The sequence below is a fragment of the Podospora anserina genome, chromosome 5 (assembly GCF_000226545.1).
Source record: "Podospora anserina S mat+ genomic DNA chromosome 5, supercontig 10".
Classification (NCBI taxonomy): domain Eukaryota; kingdom Fungi; phylum Ascomycota; class Sordariomycetes; order Sordariales; family Podosporaceae; genus Podospora; species Podospora anserina.
Window position 1 is genome coordinate 145,716 of NW_001914849.1, and position 19,930 is coordinate 165,645.

The 19,930-nt window shown below is 48.7% G+C and overlaps 8 protein-coding genes across 8 annotated transcripts; 2 read left to right on the forward strand and 6 right to left on the reverse strand.

Annotated features, from left to right (window-relative positions):
- Window positions 1–2,642: 2,642 nt before the first annotated feature.
- PODANS_5_10620 (uncharacterized protein) lies at window positions 2,643–5,320 on the reverse strand (the record flags this gene model as incomplete). The annotated part of the gene is made up of 3 exons (XM_001905573.1): window positions 2,643–4,183; window positions 4,321–4,372; window positions 4,436–5,320. The coding sequence occupies 3 exons, from the start codon at window positions 5,318–5,320 to the stop codon at window positions 2,643–2,645; spliced, it is 2,478 nt and encodes an 825-aa protein (XP_001905608.1).
- A 328-nt stretch (window positions 5,321–5,648) lies between these two features.
- Window positions 5,649–6,080, reverse strand: PODANS_5_10630 (uncharacterized protein; the record flags this gene model as incomplete). Its single annotated transcript, XM_001905574.1, has 1 exon — window positions 5,649–6,080. The coding sequence occupies one exon, from the start codon at window positions 6,078–6,080 to the stop codon at window positions 5,649–5,651; it is 432 nt and encodes a 143-aa protein (XP_001905609.1).
- Window positions 6,081–7,238: 1,158 nt separating this feature from the next.
- On the reverse strand, window positions 7,239–8,591 carry PODANS_5_10640 (uncharacterized protein; the record flags this gene model as incomplete). The annotated part of the gene is made up of 1 exon (XM_001905575.1): window positions 7,239–8,591. One exon carries the CDS (start codon window positions 8,589–8,591, stop codon window positions 7,239–7,241), a length of 1,353 nt encoding a protein of 450 aa, XP_001905610.1.
- A 509-nt stretch (window positions 8,592–9,100) lies between these two features.
- PODANS_5_10650 (uncharacterized protein) lies at window positions 9,101–10,252 on the forward strand (the record flags this gene model as incomplete). The annotated part of the gene is made up of 1 exon (XM_001905576.1): window positions 9,101–10,252. One exon carries the CDS (start codon window positions 9,101–9,103, stop codon window positions 10,250–10,252), a length of 1,152 nt encoding a protein of 383 aa, XP_001905611.1.
- A 201-nt stretch (window positions 10,253–10,453) lies between these two features.
- PODANS_5_10660 (uncharacterized protein) lies at window positions 10,454–11,296 on the reverse strand (the record flags this gene model as incomplete). Its single annotated transcript, XM_001905577.1, has 3 exons — window positions 10,454–10,654; window positions 10,717–10,923; window positions 10,991–11,296. The coding sequence occupies 3 exons, from the start codon at window positions 11,294–11,296 to the stop codon at window positions 10,454–10,456; spliced, it is 714 nt and encodes a 237-aa protein (XP_001905612.1).
- Window positions 11,297–12,609: 1,313 nt separating this feature from the next.
- Window positions 12,610–13,521, forward strand: PODANS_5_10670 (uncharacterized protein; the record flags this gene model as incomplete). The annotated part of the gene is made up of 1 exon (XM_001905578.1): window positions 12,610–13,521. One exon carries the CDS (start codon window positions 12,610–12,612, stop codon window positions 13,519–13,521), a length of 912 nt encoding a protein of 303 aa, XP_001905613.1.
- A 37-nt stretch (window positions 13,522–13,558) lies between these two features.
- On the reverse strand, window positions 13,559–15,172 carry PODANS_5_10680 (uncharacterized protein; the record flags this gene model as incomplete). Its single annotated transcript, XM_001905579.1, has 1 exon — window positions 13,559–15,172. The coding sequence occupies one exon, from the start codon at window positions 15,170–15,172 to the stop codon at window positions 13,559–13,561; it is 1,614 nt and encodes a 537-aa protein (XP_001905614.1).
- A 3,404-nt stretch (window positions 15,173–18,576) lies between these two features.
- On the reverse strand, window positions 18,577–18,927 carry PODANS_5_10690 (uncharacterized protein; the record flags this gene model as incomplete). Its single annotated transcript, XM_001905580.1, has 1 exon — window positions 18,577–18,927. One exon carries the CDS (start codon window positions 18,925–18,927, stop codon window positions 18,577–18,579), a length of 351 nt encoding a protein of 116 aa, XP_001905615.1.
- Between the last annotated feature and the right edge of the window lie 1,003 nt (window positions 18,928–19,930).

Genomic DNA, 19,930 nt, shown 5'->3' on the forward strand with positions numbered 1-19,930 from the left:
CCCTTTACTTATTTCGTTATAAAAAAATAAGTATTTTAATAATTTTATATATAAATAACCTATTTATATTAATATTTATAATAAAAATTATTAAAAATATTATTATTAGGCTAAAGAATAAATATAATATTAAAAAATTAAGTAAATTAAAAAGATTTTTAGGTTTTAATATTATAAAGAACCGCGGAAAAAAATAAGTTTATTTATTTTAAATAGTTTATATTAATATTTTATTCGAGAAGTTTAATTATAAAAATATAATTAACGTAATTACGTTATAATTAATTAAATTAAAGTTTTCTTTTATATAAAAAAAAATAATTATAAAAGTAAAAAAAATATATTTAAAAAACCGGTATATTAAATTAATTATTTATTAATATTCGGTTCGATATTATTTTTATCGTTAACCGCTTTTACGGAAATAATTTTAAATTTTTATTATATTATTTAAAATTAATAAAATATTTTTTTCGGTATTTAATTATTATTAAAAAATTATATATTATATTAAAAAGTTTTAAATTTTTAATAAAAAATATAAAGTTTATAGGATTTATAAATATTTTATATATAAATATTTTACTTTAAAAATATTTTATTAATAATTATATTATTTTTATAATTAATAAATTAATATTATAAAAAAATAAAAAATAAATTTTCGTTACCCTAAATATAACGGAAATAAAATTTATTAATTTAATATTTATAGGGTATTTATTATAATAAATATTAAAAATATTAAAAAATTATAATATATTATAATTAAAATTATATATATTATATACCGATAATAAAAATACTAAAATTATAGTTTTAAACCTTTAAAATATTATTAAAATTTAATATATTAATATATAGTATAAATAAATAAATAAATAAGTAAAGGAAAGAAAATTTAATATTTAATATATTTTTAAATTAAAAATATTAATAAATAAATTTATAAAAGTATTATAAAGGGAAAAGTATATAAAGTTTATATAGCTATTAGGAATACGAGATTTTCCGGTTTAAAATATATAAGAGAACGTATATTTATATAGAAAAAAGGCTACTAGGGTATTAGGTAAAGGAGTTAAAGGAAGTGGAAGAATCTAGGCGTATATTGGGCTTCGAAGGATATTAGCGATAACTTTATTTTGGATAGCGGTGTGCTGTCTGTGGGGGGGTGTGGGGCACTAAAGGGCCCAGGTTTTCCCAGACCTATACCGGTTTATTTTTAAGGCTGGATTTTCTTACTATTTACTTTTTAACCAACAACCAACTACTGTAATACCAATTTGCTTACCATTTTTTGGCCATTTTAGCCTCATTTTCGCAGCCAGTGACTTTCCTAGGTCGCCAGCCCAACAGGCGACCATTTCGGTTGAAGCGTGGGTATCAGGTCTTATGATCAAGACCAGCCATTCCATTTCAAGATGTGACGGCAGGAACTTTCGATATGTCCTCAATCTGACTGCTTGTTTTAGACGAGAAAGGTTCAAACTCTGCTACTGTGCTCCATCCGCCATCATGCACCACTCGACATTAAGCTTCTATCTTTCACGCCGGGCTCCCCACAAAAGGGAACAGAAACAGCTGTCAGAAGGTGTGGAGTAGCATAGGGTGTCAACACCGGCCATTGATAAGGGTCCGGTTGGTCCAACTCTATACCCCGGCGGCACGGCCCATCCCGCAACAACTGTACTAGCAATGTGACGTCGGGTGCGCAATTTGACTTGGGTATTCACAAAGGAGCTTCAGGTGTTTTCCGATAGCTTCCGGGAGAGAGGCGATATCGAGAGCCACAATCATCCAACCCAGTCGGGACTTATCAAATATATATACCTTTCATCGGCAGACAACTCTGTCGGAGAAAGGACAGCAAGCCTCCTCGCCATTCACACTTGACGATAATCTTTGAGTTTTTGAACAGCTACCTTTTCGGCCTTGAACGAACTCACTGCAGCCGACGAAACCATTCAACCGTTCTCTTGGTCAGAGGTGTATATCATGAGCCCTGTGTTAATTCAAAGCAACTTGACTTTGTGTCTAACTTCTTGCTCCATCAGGCAGATTGCACTTTGACAATCATGGCGTTAGTTTGGCCCGACAACAATGTCGCCCAACTCATGGTGGGTGAGGCGGTCAGGAATGGGGACTAGAACGCTGTGTTGAGCATCGAGTTCGACTGCCCGACATATCTTGTGGTGCCGGAGCAGAGAATGCCACCCCGGCGATTCGATCTTGCGATACTCAAGGTTGCCACCAATCAGTTGTTTTTTCGCATTCTAAGGGAAGGGTAACAATTACAACTGGGACAATCTGGCTGCAGAAGTTACACAGTGTTGTCAGGCCATTCGGGTTGGTCTAGGATACACGTATGGGATGGGTGGGCGAGGGCCGGAATGCATCATTGTCGAGTACGATGGGGCAATCCAGCGGATTCTGCGGGAGATCAAGAATGTACATTGATAAGTACATAGCTAGAAGAAATGCTTAGATTTTTGGGGCGTCAAAGCCTGTGAGAATTTCAGTACCTCGTTGTCCGAGTGAGATCCGTCAGCAGGTCATGTGCGATAGGGGCAACCGTGCTGTTGACCAAGGGTTGAACGTGCTTTTTCACAAGCCCCACGACACGTGGATAAGGATATCAGTCAAAGTAACTTATGTATTAACATGTGTAGCCCCATACGTATGGCTGGCCTGTTTTTGCCCGATACTATGGTAACACTCCCTTGTACTCCCTCCACGTGTCTGAAGCGACTCAGATCTGTTTCCACATCCCTTCTTCTTACCAGAAGCCCTCGTTGTATAAGCTCGGTTTCGAGTTCGTTTACATGCATTTCCGAAACCGCATCGTCCGACTTGTCCATTGTTGGATCGATCCCTATGGTCCATGAACTCTGCATAGCTAGAGGCAGGCTCTCAACGGCCCTTGTGTACTCTGCTGTTTTTCCTGCTGCCAAAATGTGAAATTTGCTAGGATCGGATCTGTTGAATGCGCCCAGCACATCAACCTTTTTGACTGTTTGGGCCATTTTCCACAGAGCATCTAGCCCCTTTCTTCCTGTGGCGTCGAAGACATAGTTGCTCATCATGCGGCACCACATATCGACTACGAATGCCATGTTGAGCTGGACGAGAAGAACTGCACTTGGACTTCGTGACGGTTCAAGCAAAGTGTTCCAATCAGGACAATAAGACCATTCAAACCCATTCTGATGTTCAAATGGGAATAGAATGACGCTGGTCAGATCTTCTCCAACATTGATGAATTGGAAGCAGATGTCAACCACCTGCGTGAAGGCTTGAGATATATCCAACGGTGTGGCATCCATGAGAAACTTGCCAAGATTGAACGACTGAGGCTCAAGAAATACCTCCATCATTGTTGTTGTGCGACACGTGACATTTGGCTGAGGAACACCGCGGTCATACGGATTAGGGACCGCCCGGTTTAGTAACCTGTCATTCCGTGCAGACAGAAGATGACATAGTATTTCCAAGCGGTGCTGTGTGTAGCGGGTGTCGGTTGCGTGATAATTGAACTTGTCTGCTCGTCGAAGGGTCGCAAATATGAGATAGCTTCGGTAAGCACTAGACGTGGAACCGCATATTTCTTCTGCCCTATTCATCGTATGCAATAGAAACCGTAAACAGCCGTGTTGCGCGAGCTGGCCGCTAAAGTTATTCCCCCGAAGTGACAGGCAATGTGAGACCCAGTGCGTAGTCTCAGTGACCTTCTGGATGCGGTCTAGAAGCTCCATAGCTTCAGCGTCGGAAAGGGTACCCAGAGTGTCGTATGCACGGAGCACGAGCTTGATAGATGCTCGGATCGGATAATGGCCTCTTCCTAGCCAATGGTAGAAACAGTCAAGGTATTCTTCACTTTGAACGGATAGAACTGTGAGGTGGGCATTGATAAGTTGATAAACGCGATCCCGTCGTGAAGTCTTGTCGTATGCCAGTATTGCACGACCATCCAGTGTGTCTACCAGGAAGTCTTGGGCCGAGCGATGAACAAATCGAATCTCAGAGTCGACCAGCTCCACCAGTCCGGCACAGTGAAGCTCAATCTTCTTTCCGAGCGCGTTACATCGTTCGAGGAGACGCTGGGCGGAACCATTTGCCTGCTCATTGCTAGTTTTGAGAGCTGTTCCTAAAGTTGGGTCCGGAGCCAAGGCAAGAGTTGTGACTGTGCTGCACCTCCAGTGTACGCCGTCAAACAGCGCGAATAGGTCGAGAATCATGTTGAGATATGTGGCCGCATTTTCCCGGTGAGACTTGCTTTCGGCATTCAAACGGTTCCACATTCATTGGTAAAATCCATTCAGGAATCTGGAAGAGAATTCAATCGTTCTCTCAGCGCTTGAGTCGAGTCGTTCTGAACCAATCCAGTTTGATGGTTTTTCAGAGCCAAACCCGCCCACAGAAGAACTCAATGTGACTTGTCTCCAAACTCCTCCATGAGCTTCTCAAACTCTTCATCGTCGAGGCGTTGAGAACTGGTGAGACTTTGTAGCCGAAGCCTCTTCCTCGCATAGTTTCGTATGTCTCTCACTGTGAAATCCTGCACTCGGAAGGATGGTGTCATGTTGAAATATTGTTGTAAGGTTGGCTCGGGTCGGCTGGACGTATAGACTTTCACTCCTGGTATTTTGCACACCGTATCAAGAAGGCTAAGTAGAAAGAAAGGCCCGTCGGAGGGGTCAATCTCGTCTAGGCCATCCAAAAAGATGAGAATAGGACGGGCTGACTTTCGTAAGAGGTAGACAAAGATGTCCTGGAGTTCCTTTATTGACCAATCGCTGGGGTTGTCTTTCAGTTTTATGCTTGGAAAGGTTGGGTGGTGGAAGACGTTGGAATAGTTGTTGTTGTTGTTGCTGTTGCTTAGTAACTGATGATTCAGAGAGCACAGCATTCCTTTAGTGCTCCTATCCATTGCGTTGCCAGGAAGCCAGAAAAAGTGGGAAATGATTGTCGCATGTGGTAAGTTGACCTCGAAATTTGCTCTCGTCCGGTGATCATCGAGCAGGAATTTGACCAGAGTGCTCTTGCCTGACCTCGGCTTGCCACTAATCCAGAAGAGCGGCTGATGCAAAGAACGGAGCCAATCCAGAAAACCACTTGCACGGAATGTTGTGTGAGTGGTTGGATTGGGATTCTGCTGGTTTGAGCCAGGGAGCCATTCGGACTTTGTGTCGACATGACAATCGATGGCCGCATCATTGTCTCCCTGCTCGATTTGATCGAAGATCCAGTTGAAAGTAGTCTTGCATCCCTCGCCAATATGATTTCGTCGCTCATTCATAGTCGGATATTTAAAGCTCATCAAGATCTTTTCGTACCCAGATGAGGTCGGAATGTCTTTGATGTGAGTAGGACCTAGAGAGTGATCCAGGCTTGCAGTAACGCAAACCCCACCTTCATACTTCGGAGGGTCTTGGAACTCGGAGCTCTTTTCCAGATTGTTCACCAGGTTTGCGAGCTGTGTTTCCCCCTGTGACCGAGCACCGATGAAGTTACGAAGATCCCAGTGCAAGTGGGAAAAGTCCTGATGCTGTTGCAGTGCTAGTGCGTCTAGCCTCGTGCTTTATGAATACTGGTCAACACCAACCCAGTCGAATTGTTTCCTGCGTATGACGTGGGTACATGTGAACTTACCACATACTAACGAGCAAACAAGTTTCCAAGTTTTTTTGAGCCTCGGCCATCGTCTTCTCGAGCCTTGCTATCCTGCATTTATAGATGCCACATCTTGCTGCCCAGGTAGGAGTCGCGAGCACTTTGCTCCGCGGCAACGATCGATATATCTTGGTAGTTTCTCTCTCCAGCTTTGTTGCGGCGTCGATAGTTGTCTGAGCGACATCCAACAGCCTCTGCTGCTCTCGAGTCAACGGCCCGGATATTGGTGTACAATGTTTTTGTAAATCGGCACATAGTCTTGTTAAGCATTGCGTTCCCGTACTTTCGACGGCCGATCCGGTTGAACAAAGGTTCCGGCAGACTCTGAGAGTTTCCCCCGCAAAGGAAACTGCCTGGCAGACTGCGCATGCTAAGGAAAAAGCAACGAGTGGCTCGAGACCGGACATAGTTGGCAACAGAAGCCCGAGAGGTGACACTCGTCAGGAGGAAAGCCAACGGCAATCTTGACACGCGAGCCAGTTCATTCCTAAGGATGGGAGAGATTGGGGTTTTGATACTTATTCAGGGCGCGCCTCTTCTCCTTGTCAGAGGTATCTTGTTGCCCGAATAACCTCTTGTGCTGAGAGCAACCACATAGACAGCAGTATGCATGCAGGTGGCCGCCAATGGATACCTTGGGTATCGGATGTGGCTCCAATCATTACAACTAAAATGTCTAAGGCGACGTTATAATGAATAGGCAAACTTTTGTGCCGTTGCGCCAACCGTGGCGGAGAATGGCAGCGCTGCGACCTCTGTATGTTACAGTCCTGCGTCTCCGAGCTGTCGGGAAAGGGCCGTGGCTGTGCATCAGCTCGTTTAAGTACTAGAAACCACTGTGTTTTTGACCTGAACTCGGGAACATGTGTGCTTTGGTTGTCCGGCCTAACGATGGAGTTTTCGAGGTTACAGTGATTGAAATATTTGTTTGGCACAGGGTTTCGGGCCGCGATATTCTCCAAGATGGATGACTCGTTGTCTCCCAGACATCTAGACCGAGTTTGGTTAATCTTGTCCACATATTCGACGCCTAGGGCTAACGAGCACTTCAAAACAACCAATGAACCTGCCAAAAACACATTCAGTCCAAGCCATTACACGATTGGCAACGACGCGGAAGTGCTGTTATCTCAGCGCATGTCCATCACCAGTTAAACAGAATGACCTCTGGGCCGCTTCAGCCGCTGGTACCGGGGCAAAAGTGATAAGGTCGAGATTCAGGTGCGTCAATCATTGTATTGCAGTGACGTATCTAGCACCTGCAGATACGGAGTCGGTTCTTGAAAAGCGCACCATCTCAGTTCGGTCTTCCTCTATCGCGGGTGCCCCAGCCTTGAGGCTTCCAGTCCCGCCCTTGTCGGCAAAAGCTGGACTATCCGCAGTAACCGGCCTCTAATAACGTCTTTTTACCCTCAGTATGCATTGAAGCCACCTCAAATCTAATCCACGTTCACTTTACAGACCCTAAGCCATTGCCAAAGGCAATCATCAGTGATAGCGGTTGACCAGCCCGCCAATACAGTATTGCTGTTGACTTCCACTACAAAGATGAGAGAAATAATTTTTTAGTGAAGCCCCCCTACACCAACCACATTCGCAGCAACACAATAGAAATGTGCCAACGTCTCCGCACAATCCCAATCACCGTTACACAACACCGCCACCCCCAACCGGCGGTTTCCCCGCCACGCAGCTTCGGCCCCGACCAGTCCCAACGCATCAGGATGATTAACATTATAACGAAACAGCGCCTGGCACCTCAAGCACCTCGCCTTCACCGCAAAATCAGGAACCGTCATGGGTAAACACCTCTCATTCGCATGGTTCGCAAACCGCGCCGCTTGGTTCTGCCAGACTGTGATGGTATTTGACCTGATAATCTCGGCAGCATTGTCAGATAAAATCTGAGCGACATCTGCCTCGGCGTTGGAAAACTCATGGAAGATAGCATTGGACCGCCCGACGACATTGAATGCCGGTTGGCCCCCTCCGCCAGGTAGGACGATGGGTGGGCAGGTTTGACGCTGGACACGAGCGGCATCTGTCGCCGCCCAAAGAGATGTGAAGTCATACCAGTTGTCTTTGGAAGTGGTGATGACGTGCATACCATTGTTGCCACCGGCACAGACGAACATGACCCGGGGGAGGCCACGCTTATGGTAGATGTGGTTGCGTGGCTGATGAGTCCGGAGGTTGTTCAACGAGGTGCGGAAGGTAGCTATGATTGTGTTAGAGAATGGTTTCATCAAGGCCTGGTCAAGCAGTGCAGACGTACCCAAGTTTGGTGATGTATGAGCGACGATTCGCAACAGCAGCTCCAAAAATCCCAGCACACTGATGTTCTGGGCAGTCTGGTTATTTGGATTCGTCCACTGCGCAATGTCGTTGAGAATGCCTTGGTGCTGAACGTTATGTGGGAGTTGCTGGACATTCGGAACGTTGAAGATCCTTGTCTCTATAATCTCTAGAGTAGAACAAATCCCCATGAGATAGTCAATGAAGCTGAGGTCTGCCATGGTAGGGAAGCCGCCTGGACCGCCCCCGAGGCGGTAGTGGCGTTCCTGGACTACATCCCACATTGGACCGAGGACAAGCCAATAGCCAAGCCGAACAAGATCTCTGGCATCATCGAGATGCACTCCACCTGCGCCGGCACCAATCTGAGCGGTAAACACGGTACTGAGAAAGTCTCGATACAGAAGCCAAATGTTTTGAGCAGCATCTTGTGCACATTGCCAGGTTTGTTGGAAGAGAAGCGGCTGGTTGATGATTTGTTGTCTTGTGGTGGCCCGAGTTGGGGCGGACTGGTGGTAAATGCGGGGGTTTTCTCTGAAGACGGCCATGGTCAGGGACTTGGTCAGAGGAGCGGCTATATCAGTGTTGGGAGAAGGGTCAATATTGCTTAGAGAGAAAGACATAGATTCCAATGGGCTTGACAAACCTTATATGATTTGACTGCGCAGCAGCAATGTCAACATAGCGCCAAGATGATCAGTGATGAGTACCTCAACATGCCGAGTACAGAACACCCATCTAGCCTCCGATGGCTAACTGTAAACACTAGGTCTGTACTCGGGTTATTGAGCGAGGGATCCTTTTAGGAGTGCTTTGAGATTGGTTCAGCTCATCCTGAAACTTGGCACACATACCGCCTCTTACTCAGATCCTGCCCCCCAACCTCAGTTCAGATATATCATACCTACCTTAGATACGATTTATCGTAACGAAGTCCGCCAGGTCATGTACATTAATCCCCCACTCTGAGGGGCGTTTCGGTGTCTGATGTGGCTGTCATCGCAACAGCTGAACTTCACTGCGCCTCCACCGAATGCAACCACACCGTTCAGTGCATTTCCGCACCTATGATCCAGCCGCAAACAATTAACTTGAGGAGCTCCGATAGCAGACATGTTTCCCTAGTAAATATATGTGTAAGTCAGTCGCCTCATTCTTTGTGATCGGAATCATCTCCCTTCAGAACACTCCACAGAAGTCAATCCCTCACCTGTTCAATTGCCCCGATCGAGGCTTCAACATTCCACTTTGCCCCTGTTTTGTCGCCCCTGAACCCCTAATCCCAGACCCACTTCCTTGTCAACATCCCCACCTTTCACCATGGCAACCCCCAGCAACCCAAACTTCCAAGCCGTCAAAGACGCTATCACCGAATCCCTCCGCAAAGGTCTGTTCTCCCTCCCCCCTTCCTTCTCACCAAGCTAACCCCCCCACCATAGATGGCCTACCCTCCGACCTCCTCTCCCTCGTCCGCTCCAAAACCCGCTCCCCGGACGCCTATCTCGCCTGGACGCAAGAAAACCTCCTTCAAAAGATGACCTCCCCGCAAGCAAAGCTTCCCGCTGCGGATACCCTTGCCAAAATCCAATCCATCGCGACAAAGTTCACTGATCTCAAGGCCATCACCGCTTTTGCTGACGCTGTCAATAATACGTCGGTCCCTATCCCGTTGTTTCAATCGCCAAGCCATCAGTACCTCGTCGTTGTTAAGGCAGGGGCTTTGTCACTTTCCCTACCCCCTATCATGGTCAGTTCATTACATAAGACCGATGAAGAAGTTGACAATAGGACTAAAGTGCATCCTTTCTTTTACTCCTTGAGTCATGGTTCATCTGCTGTTCTGCCAAAGCATGTTTATCCTTTGGGACAGCTATACTACAAACTGTCGTCAGGGGATGAACTAACCGAGACGAACTACGCTGTTGTTGTTGATGTTGTTGGGGAGGATCATGGGGTGTGGTTGGTTTGGAATAGGAGGGGATTTAATGCTGAGGCTGATGAAGAGGTGGTTACTGATGCGGCGAAGAAGAAGGCTTTGTTTGTTGGGGTGGATGGGACGAAGAACTTTGATGCGGTTCAAGTTGTGGGAAAGGTCTCTGGGTGGAAACTAGGGAATGACGGAGCGAGTTTATTGACTTTGGCAGAGTTTGAGGGGAATGCGAGGAGGACAAAGGTTGGAGGGGAGATTGTGGTCGGTGTGGCCAAGGTGGAGGAGTTGGGGAGGGTGTTGCCTGGGGCGGGGGTGGTTGACTGGGGTTCAGGGGGGGCGAGACAGCCAGCATAGTGGACAGTAACAGGTGCTCGGGGAGGGGGGGCATGATATAATGAGAATGGGTCTAAGCTACCAGGTAAACTAGTCGATTGATGGAGCTTCATCTCGATAACTATAGGTGTGTGACTATTTGGAGTTGCAGTCTTTGGACTTGAGACCGTCCGACAGACATCTGTGCAACTACGACGGCCCTGAACGCCCCTGTACAAAGCCCTAGTTAGGCCAAAGCTGAGGGCCGGGCATGGGCGCAAATGTCGGAGGAGGCTTGGCCCAGCTGTCAAGTTGAATCGCAGGGTCGCTGATCTTATAACCGCCCGGGAAGCGGATGGTCGGACCGGGGGCGCGTCCGTTGTAGTTGCTGGCGATATTCAGATGGGCGCACTGGACGTACCACTCCTTCTGTTTGTAAGGGGGCTGAAAAGGATTGTTAGTAAGAGAAGCAAAGGAGGCAGTCAGGTAGACGCTTCAAAACATACATGAACGCTCATCTGCTCGATGCGCATCAGGTATTGGCCGGCCGGAATCTCAGATGGCAGGCGGAACTGAAAGTTCTTTTTGTCGCGCGTAAGCCAGCCCTGATCAGTGCCGTTCCAGGGCATCATAGTGCCGAGCTGGTACACCTTGAACCAGTCGCCCGACCCGTCGTAGTCGCGGACATCACCGGGGGCTTTGGAGAGATAGATCTGTGAAGGTAATGGTCGTCAATACTTGTCACTGTGTTTGGGGGTTCTGTCGAGTGGGTGTGCTTACAGTGACCGGGCCCGGGTGGTAGATCCCAAAGTCAAGGTGCAGGTTGAACCCAACCGTGTCTCGCCCAGCTATGACCTGCGCCGTCTTGGGCTCGCGGCGGTGTCTCCAGGAGCCCTCGTTGCAGCGGAAGTCCTGTGAGTTGATGAAGTCATTGTTGTGCGGCATGAAGCCGAAGTCGTGTTCACGGACATACTCAAACGCGCCGGTGCGCACGCCGTTGAGCATGAGATGGGGAAAGAGGAAGTGTGCGGATGCCAACTGAGGAGCCACCGCAAAGACTACGGCAGCAACGGTAGAGAAGTGCATGATGACCGGGAGGCTGTCAGGAGTAACAAGGATAGAAGGTTGAAGATGAGGTGAAGAAGGTTAGAACAGACAACACATGGAGAGCAACCCTCTTTTATACCTTCAACTTCGCTCCAACATCCGAACTGCCGTAGGTGTTGAATTTCGCTTCCGCGTCACCCGTTCCCGTAATCCGTTGACCTGAGATTGTGCATCTCCTAGATCTGGTACCCAACTAGGGCAACGTGTGGTACTATGCGCGTAGCATACCTTAGCACAAGGTAATGTACCCATGCCAATCTTAAGCCGCGTTTACAGAGTTGACCTATCCAGACCTGGACCGGAAGTAGTCCGTGACGGGAGAATGTTTCTTTCTTCAAAGTCCACCAGCATTGTGGTTGGAACCACTAATGAGTGTCGCCCAACATGGAATTTAGAAAGAAAATCAACAATGGATAAACAATTTCTTTGAAACTATAGTTTAGACATGCGATTTCCAGCTGGTTATACAGATTGCTGTAAAGACTGGCACGGCCTTGTTGACTTGAGAGAGAACACATTCCTAGACAGAGCTGCAGCTAACTGGTAATCTCTCCATATGATTCTCCAAAATGATAGCTTCCAGACATTACAGGGTGGAAACGCCGTACCGCCGTCGGTAACGGCGGGCTAAGATTTCCGAATCTGTCTCCTATTATTGCCCATTACCTGGTTGCCTCATCTCCAGTCATATATATCATTCATCGACTGCTATATCTCAACCACAAAAAAAGCATCCAATTTTCCATCCGCCCCTATAAACATCGCCGTACTTGCGCTTTAAAACGGCGAAACTTGTACTGTCAAGAATTCTCCTCCAATGGCTTTCACTCAACACACTCATTTGATATCAACTCAACCTTACGACCCCATCGGTCCCATGAACGAGAGGCTCCAGCCATCGGCAGTTCATCTTAGCGAGGTTGTAGTCGCTTCGACTCAACCAGGAACGACGCAGCGGGACAAAGCGCGCCAATCAGGTATGTCCCGTCTTCCGCTTGAACTCCACCGCCACAGTCACGGATGGAAGCTGTCCGGGAGTAAGGTTCGCCATGTTAGTTAGGTAGGTGCCAAAGAAAACTGAATCTCGGTCGATTTGGTCATGAAAGCATCAAATGTCAACCTTTTGCTCCTGGACCAATCTTGCCATGACAACCTCGTGGTGAGACTCCTCACCAACCTGGTATCCTACCCGACAGGTATATAACTCGCCACATCTTCGCCAACACAGCACCCAACTTCAACCCTCACCATCAAGTCACTCAGCCCCGGAGCAAAGGGCCCAGCCAGCAACGATGGTAGCCCTCACCCACCTCCTCACCAGCCTCCTCACCCTCTCAACCTCCCTAGCCCACGCCCTCCCTTCCGCCACCCCTGGAACTGTCCTCGCTCCCCGCCAACTCTCCAACCCCTCGCCCGGCTGCGGCAAATCACCCTTTGGCTCCGGCGTCCGCACCGTAAACGTCAACGGCCGACAAAGACAATTCATCGTCCGCGTCCCCAACAACTACAACCCCAACCGCTCATACCGCCTCATCTTCGCCTTCCACTGGGTCGGTGGCACAATGAACGACATCTCCTCGGGCGGCACCGACCGCGAGCTATGGTCATACTACGGGATGCAGCGCAACGCAGGGGAGTCCGCCATTTTAGTCGCACCTCAGGGGATCAACAATGGGTGGGCTAATAACGGGGGAGAAGACGTCGCTTTTGTCGATACCATGATTCGCCATATCGAAGATGCCTTGTGCGTAAACCAGAGGCAGAGGTTCAGTTTGGGGTTTTCATACGGGGGGAGTATGACCTTTAGCCTGGCGTGTTCAAGAGCGAGGGAGTTCAGGGGTGTGGCTGTTATTGGGGGTGGGCAGTTGTCTGGTTGCAGCGGTGGGAATGATCCTGTGGCTTATCTTGGTATTCATGGGGTTTGGGACGGGACGTTGAACGTTGGGCAGGGGAGGGCGATGAGGGATCGGTTTGTGAGGAATAACGGGTGTCAAAACACCAATGCGCCTGAGCCGGCGAGGGGGAGTGGGATTCATATCAAGACCAACTTCAACGGGTGCAGGAGCGGGTATCCTGTGACGTGGATTCCTTTTGATGGGGGGCATTGGCCGGGGGCGGTTGATAACGGGCCGGAGAGCGGTGCTAGGTCTTGGGTTCCGGGGGAGATTTGGAGTTTTTTTACTCAGTCGCAGCTTGCGAACTAAGCCCTGAAATGTATCGAGGTGACGGGGTGTTGACTGTTCATTCAAGGTCAAACTCCTCTGTCACCCCATTGTCAAAATATGAAACACTATTGTCCCCTCCTTTGTAGAACCCTATCCTCCGATGTATTCCTCCAACTCTCAATGCCGGCGCAATGACAAGTCCGTACGTTGCTTCATAACCCTGTCTATCGTCAGGGAGGCTCAGTGTGTTGTCGATGTGTTCTTTTTGCAGCGCAATAACGAGGATCTGAAGAGTCTTATACCGGGTTGGCGGATTGTTCTCAAAGTCATCATTCGAGCTCGGCATCCGGTACTGATCAAAAGTGATATGACCAATCCTGTCTTCATTCTCCTCCCACTCGTCCTCCCGTAGCCCAAGGACGCGGAGTGAAAAGCATGGCATATCCTGAGCAGACGCATACCCATCTTTCCAGAACCGGTGTGGGATGGCCACCTCTCTCACGATACCCCGGAGCTTCAGCGGCGAACTATCGGGAAGCAGTCGACCAAACTGATCACATCCCGGCCAAGTTTTGATCTCAAATTCATCGTGTGTCTTGATCATGCTCGACTCCTGTGGTCCTCCGTACTTGAAGGGGCACGTTACACCGCCATCAAAAGACATCCAGGTCCAGCTCGGGAACTCAGAGAGTTGTTCAGACTGTGGATCAGCCCCATGTCTGGTGTGCCATAGGAGATCCGTATGGGCAGTGGAACGGAATAAACCCAACGCGAAGTCTTGCAGGCTAGGGTCATGGCGAGTGAACTTGTCCCTGACGGCATGAAGAGCAAGAGGTTTGTCCTCAACCAACGTTAATCGGCGTGATGAAAACCAGTGTATGATGGTGCCCCAACGCCATAGCTCGGCCGAAGAATTCGGATCGTCTGAAGGGAGGGTTTGCATGTACTTCTGTTGTCTATCAGACATCTCTCGCAGTTCGAGCATGTCCTGAAGGTAGACGTTTCTGAGATACTCCATCGGGCCAGGATCTCCGCACGACCAAAACGCTTCACGACAGACCCAATATGGTTGTAGGGAGGTATACATTAGCAACCGTGGTGACAAGAATGTCTCTTGGAATGTCCAGCCTCTTGTGTGCAAGAGCTCCCGGTTCTGGAACCAGAAGAGATTCCCGTTTTCTTTGGACCAGATGTTCCGGACCCCTGCGCGGCTTGCTTTGACCAGTGTTGGACAGCCTTCTCCGGGCAGTTGTAACGGTACTTCAAAGAAATCGGATTCACGATACTCTGTCAGTGGGCGTTCGAGAAATCCCTCGGCGCAGTGGCTAGCCCCGGAGGCAGAAAGCGTCAGATATGCATTCGCGTAAATGGCACCCATGCGGGCGATCTCGTGGTTTCGGTCATTATCGTCATCCTGGATGATACAGAGCGCGTCAACCCAGAGATAGTCGATGCCAAGCTCCCTGGAAACTGACACCGCGTCTTGGATTGTCTTTGGTAGTGATTGGAAAGAAATTTTGAGTTTGTTTTCGGCGATGGTGGCAGCTGTTGATTTCTTCTGGGCACTGGCTTCGGCTGCACCACCCCAACAATAGCTGAGCGCGATGTATCGCTTTCCAGTTGAGACTGGCGCAACCCTTATATCGGGAAAGATGTCTGCATTTGACACCCAGAGAAGACGCCTAGGCATCTCGGACGCGTTATGCGTGGCATCTCTACAAGATGCGTGGTGGCCGTCACAATGTTGAATCCAACGTTTGATGATGGAGAAGGTCGTAGTTGTATCAACAGGCCGCGGACGCGCAACGACATGCGCTGCGGCAGACGTTCCTTGAGCCAACAAGTCAGTAGCTGATCAAGCCTCTAATGAATTCTGGTGACATACCAAAGTCCGCAGCAAGAGTAACATAAAGAATGGTGGTGGCGTTGTAGGGATAAACGTCAGGTGTGAGCCAAATTTTCAAGCTGTACCAAGACTCCGAGCTGTCCTCGGCCCCTTCCAGCAGGCTGTCTTCCTCAGGCTGTCGTCTTGGATCCGGGTCGGCCCATGCAGGAGGGCGATAACCGCCGTGAGACCCACGGTCATGTGCTAGCCGCAACTCGACTTCGTCGGGCGAGAGTCTTCCGTATGCCTTATCCGCTCTGTCGATCAAGCCTTGTATTAGGATGCACATCGGACAAGACGACTGGCAGAGATGGTCTCTTGTGCACTTGTAGACGACACCATCGGCATGTCCGACGACGGAGCAATTTGGCAGAGGCTGAGAAAATGCGGTGAGACATGGCTTGCAAAGGTCTGTTTTGGACGCCATTATTAACAGGTCATGGAGTTAGAAAGCCTCCAGTTAGAACGAATAATAGGTTGAAGCCGAGTGTGGTGAGTCCTGGTAGTTGAGCGGGAATTTGTTGCACAATGGTCAGGCAGCAGCCCAAGACACAAACTGACCCACATAGTCGCTGTTTGTTAGCGGGGTACCTCGATGACCATAATGGAAGGCTGATAGAGCATGTTGCGCCTAACAAAGTAGGTAGCAGGATGAGGGCACTTATCACCGTCGAATAAGACATGTTTCTCACCCCATAAAGCTTCATGGTGCTTGAGTTAGGTAGCTTGGTGGTTCTGCAATACAGAACTACCTAGGTACTCTCCTAGAACTACATTAATTTACCCAATCTCGAGCCACCATCTGAAGAACAGAGTTGACGAGAATGATCCTTGCATGAAACTATGATACCACGGTGCTGTTTGCCCGTCAAGAAGAACATCAAGTGTGAGACGACAGCATCCGTGGAGTGGCACATTGAACCTAAGTAAATGTAAAATTCCGAGCTGTGCTCTCTGCCTCGGAAAGATTCACTTTCTGCTCAATATGTGTCGGTGAAAGGCATTACTTCATCTCCGAATGCGAGGCTCTCGCATCGCTCAACCCTGCCATAGCCAATCACAACCTGGTCTTTACTATTATTACTGGATTTGTATAAGTCTTGAAATGGTACGTAGTTTCTGCACGGATGATCGTGGGAAATTAGTCTATGACTGCGCCCTTCAACCAGGGGTCAACATCGTACTTGTAAAACGATGCGGCTCAAGATGCGAGTGAATATAAAAGGAGGTCCAAAGTGACAGACTGGGCAAAACAGTCTCTAACTTCCATCTTCACCCATAATACGAAAACCTCATCAAAGAACCTGGGATGCTTCTCATCACCCTCCTCGCGACTGCCTTGGCAGCTGCCCCAGCTTCCGCCTGGGGCATCCGAAGACCAACAGTGACTGTCACAAAGACAGAAACTCTCCTTCCCACCGCCACCGTCACTGTCCTCTGTGATGCTCCTCCCTCAAGCCCTGTCAGCTTCAGTACTGAATTCTTTACCGTTACCTCGGTGCTTCCTGTTGAGACCGTCTACTCGACCGAGATCATCACTGTGACTTCCTTTCCTCCTGTTGCGACAAGCTTCAGCACCGAGTGGTTTACCGTCACCACTATTTTACCAATTGAGACCAGTTTTGTCACGGAGACATTCGTTATTACCTCGTTCCCTGCCGTCACATCCCCTCCTCTTTCTACCGAGACTGTTGCTATTACGAGTCTTAGACCCCAGGATCGTTGAACCCAGCAGCTTGAGGCCGCCGCTCCCGTCGCAACACATTTAACAACACCTCACCACGACCATAACACGATGAAATCATACTCGGAAAGAGAAACCTAAGGCGGTGTTGCTGAGATGTAGATGAGATATAGATTCTGCGCTGGACTGAACTTTGTAGTGCAAGGATGGGAGATTGGAGACTTCAGGGTTGCATAGATAAACTAAATGGAAATTACAAACTGTCTCTTCGCACTGACGCGTGCACATCCAACAAGAAATTTTGTGCACTCGCATCCAAGATCCAACTTGTGCCCAACGGCCCCCTCTGGATTGTGGTTCGCGAAATTCGACTTGAATCGGAAGGTCAGGGAGATGATGGATCATGGATGGGAAGAGGGGTGTGTGAGTGGAATGGGAAGGCGGGTGGTTTACAAGTGTGCTTCCGTTGTGGTGAAGGGTTGCCTTTTATCATGGGGGTGGAATTTGCCCTGTTGGATTGTTGTCTTTAACCCCCCCGTCTGTTTCCCACAACCCTAACCTGCCTCTAATGATGCCCAAGATCTACCGTTGACCGTCCTGTCTCGTTGCTATCTTTTCCCGCAAATACCCTGATGTCTAAACCTAAGCCCCAAAACCGCGCGTTCCCAAATCTCCCACGATAGCCAGTCCCCACATCTAGCTGTTCATCCCCTCAAAGTCTCCCATCTCTCCCACTACGTTTGTCACACCCACTAACAGCATCAAACCTGACAACCCTCTCGCTCGTTCGAAGAACCACACTGCTTCTGCGTCTATGCCGAGGTTGTCCAGGCTGGCAGACTGAGCCTCGTCTAGCTCGAGCGTTGGCTTGCTCGAGGCTGCGGTTTCCAGTTTCTTGGTCGCGGCTGGACTGATGTTTTTGATCGCGGTTGTTGCGAGAGCTGTGGGTGTTTCCGCTGTGGCGGTTGCTGACAGAGCGTCGTCTGTTGGAAGCCTGGGGTGCTGGCCCTGCCCCGAAGCAAACTGCCGTTGCCCATGGTGCTTAGTGGTGATGGGAGTCGTTTGAGGCTCACGTGTAACACTGCTGTTTGGTGAAGAGACTCAGCTCGAGGCAGGAACGGGGGTCCGATCTGACTGTTTGTTGTTTTACAGGAAGGGAGACAAGCAAGCTGAACAAGACCTATTATATAGGCACTTACCGTACACTGAATACATTCAGTGCGGCAACCTATCTGGGCTTTGGGAGCATGAAGAGATTGTCTCATGGCCGCATTCGCTCCTCGGGGAGTGGTGAACTCACCATTATTCGAAGTAGTTGAATTCACCAGGTACAGGCTAGCCCAGGTTGTGGCTATTCATGATTCACACGGTCCCAGGGAAATCTGGAACTTTGAAGTTTCGAGACGAGGGTGACCTTGTTCAATTCATCTGAGACTGATAGATTGGCGTAGTGAATCAGTGCTCTATATATTGTGGAGGCCAGTGAATTGTGTGCACTCATTCCTTATCGTGGTATCCCACCTATCTATCTCCTCCCCCGTCTCCCGAACCTCCGAACCCTTTCCCCTTGCCCAACTGTCACAGCCGTCGTCTCTGTAGTCGCCACAACCTGTCCATTAGGCAAGGTGGTCATTGTTTTGACTGTCGTTGTTTCCGTCAACCCTTCGGCGGGTCTACGTTCAACCGGGCTTCTTCCCTGGCGGCGGGTCACATTGTTTGGGAGCTTGGACATCGCGTCAAGCGCGATGTTGCTCAGTGTGACGCGGGCTGGCCTTGTGGGGAGGGACAGGTCGCTACCGAACTCGGATACACTCTCTTGGTACTCGTAATGGACTCCCCTTTCTGGAAGAGGCGGTTTATAGAGCCAGTTCCCCATTGCTTTTGTTTGTGTGGCGGGTGACGTGTTTATGCCTTCTACCTTTCAGGAGGTGTTAACTTTGATTATACCATCAGATTGGTTGTCCTGCGTGAGGGTAGGAACTTACTAAGGTATAGAGAAAGCAATGATGTGATGAGGTCACGGTCTTTTGGGGTTTATGGAGGAGGCTGATGTGATTATTTGGGAGGGAGGAAGATGGAGAGGGTTTCTTCAATAGAGCCGAAGTGAAAGAAAGGTCCGAAAGAAGAAGAGCGCGTAACCCACCATAATACGAGGAGAAGCGGGGACCGACGAGAGTCCTGCAAAAATTTTCTCATCTATTAATCAGGAACTTTAGCTGATATCTTGCCGGGTGAAAGCAGTTAAGGGTGGATCCTGTGGGAGCATTGTTCTACGAGAAAAGCCTTTGACAAATAAGCGGGTCAAGGCAAGGAAACCAGTAGAATATTTCCACCAGGAGATAAGACGATATGATTGCTCTAAAGAAGATTGATAATGGATTCTTATCTATGAAGTGAGTTGCTGGTAGGCTTAAGAAAGTTCTACGTACTGAGTGTTGTCGCTTTTGAGAGCCAGTTGGTTACCTGCAGTTCGATGTTGTCGACCGTGAAAGCTCATGCTGTCCCCCCCCCCCCCCCTTTGCCCCTTGAACTCTCTTTCTTGATGAAAACCGTCCACTCAGCACTCAATATCTCCTACTGCTTCTTCTGGCTGAAGACCTCTGCCGACTGTGTGTTCTGTCCCGGTCTCGTGTGGAGACCCGCCTGTGATTGCCGCGCCCTTGGGCGTCATACCGGTCACGCCCGGATCTGGAAGAGACTCGGATACGGGCTCCGGCGTGAACAGTTCCGCGGGCTCTTGTCTCGAGGGTGTAGTTTTCGCCTTCTTGGCCGCGAAAGTGGTGCTTTTGAGTGCCAGAGTCACTCATGCACGAAAAGGGGGCACTCACTGTGAAGGTTCTATAGGTCGCGGAATAGGGGGTAGGTAGGGCTTTGTGTTG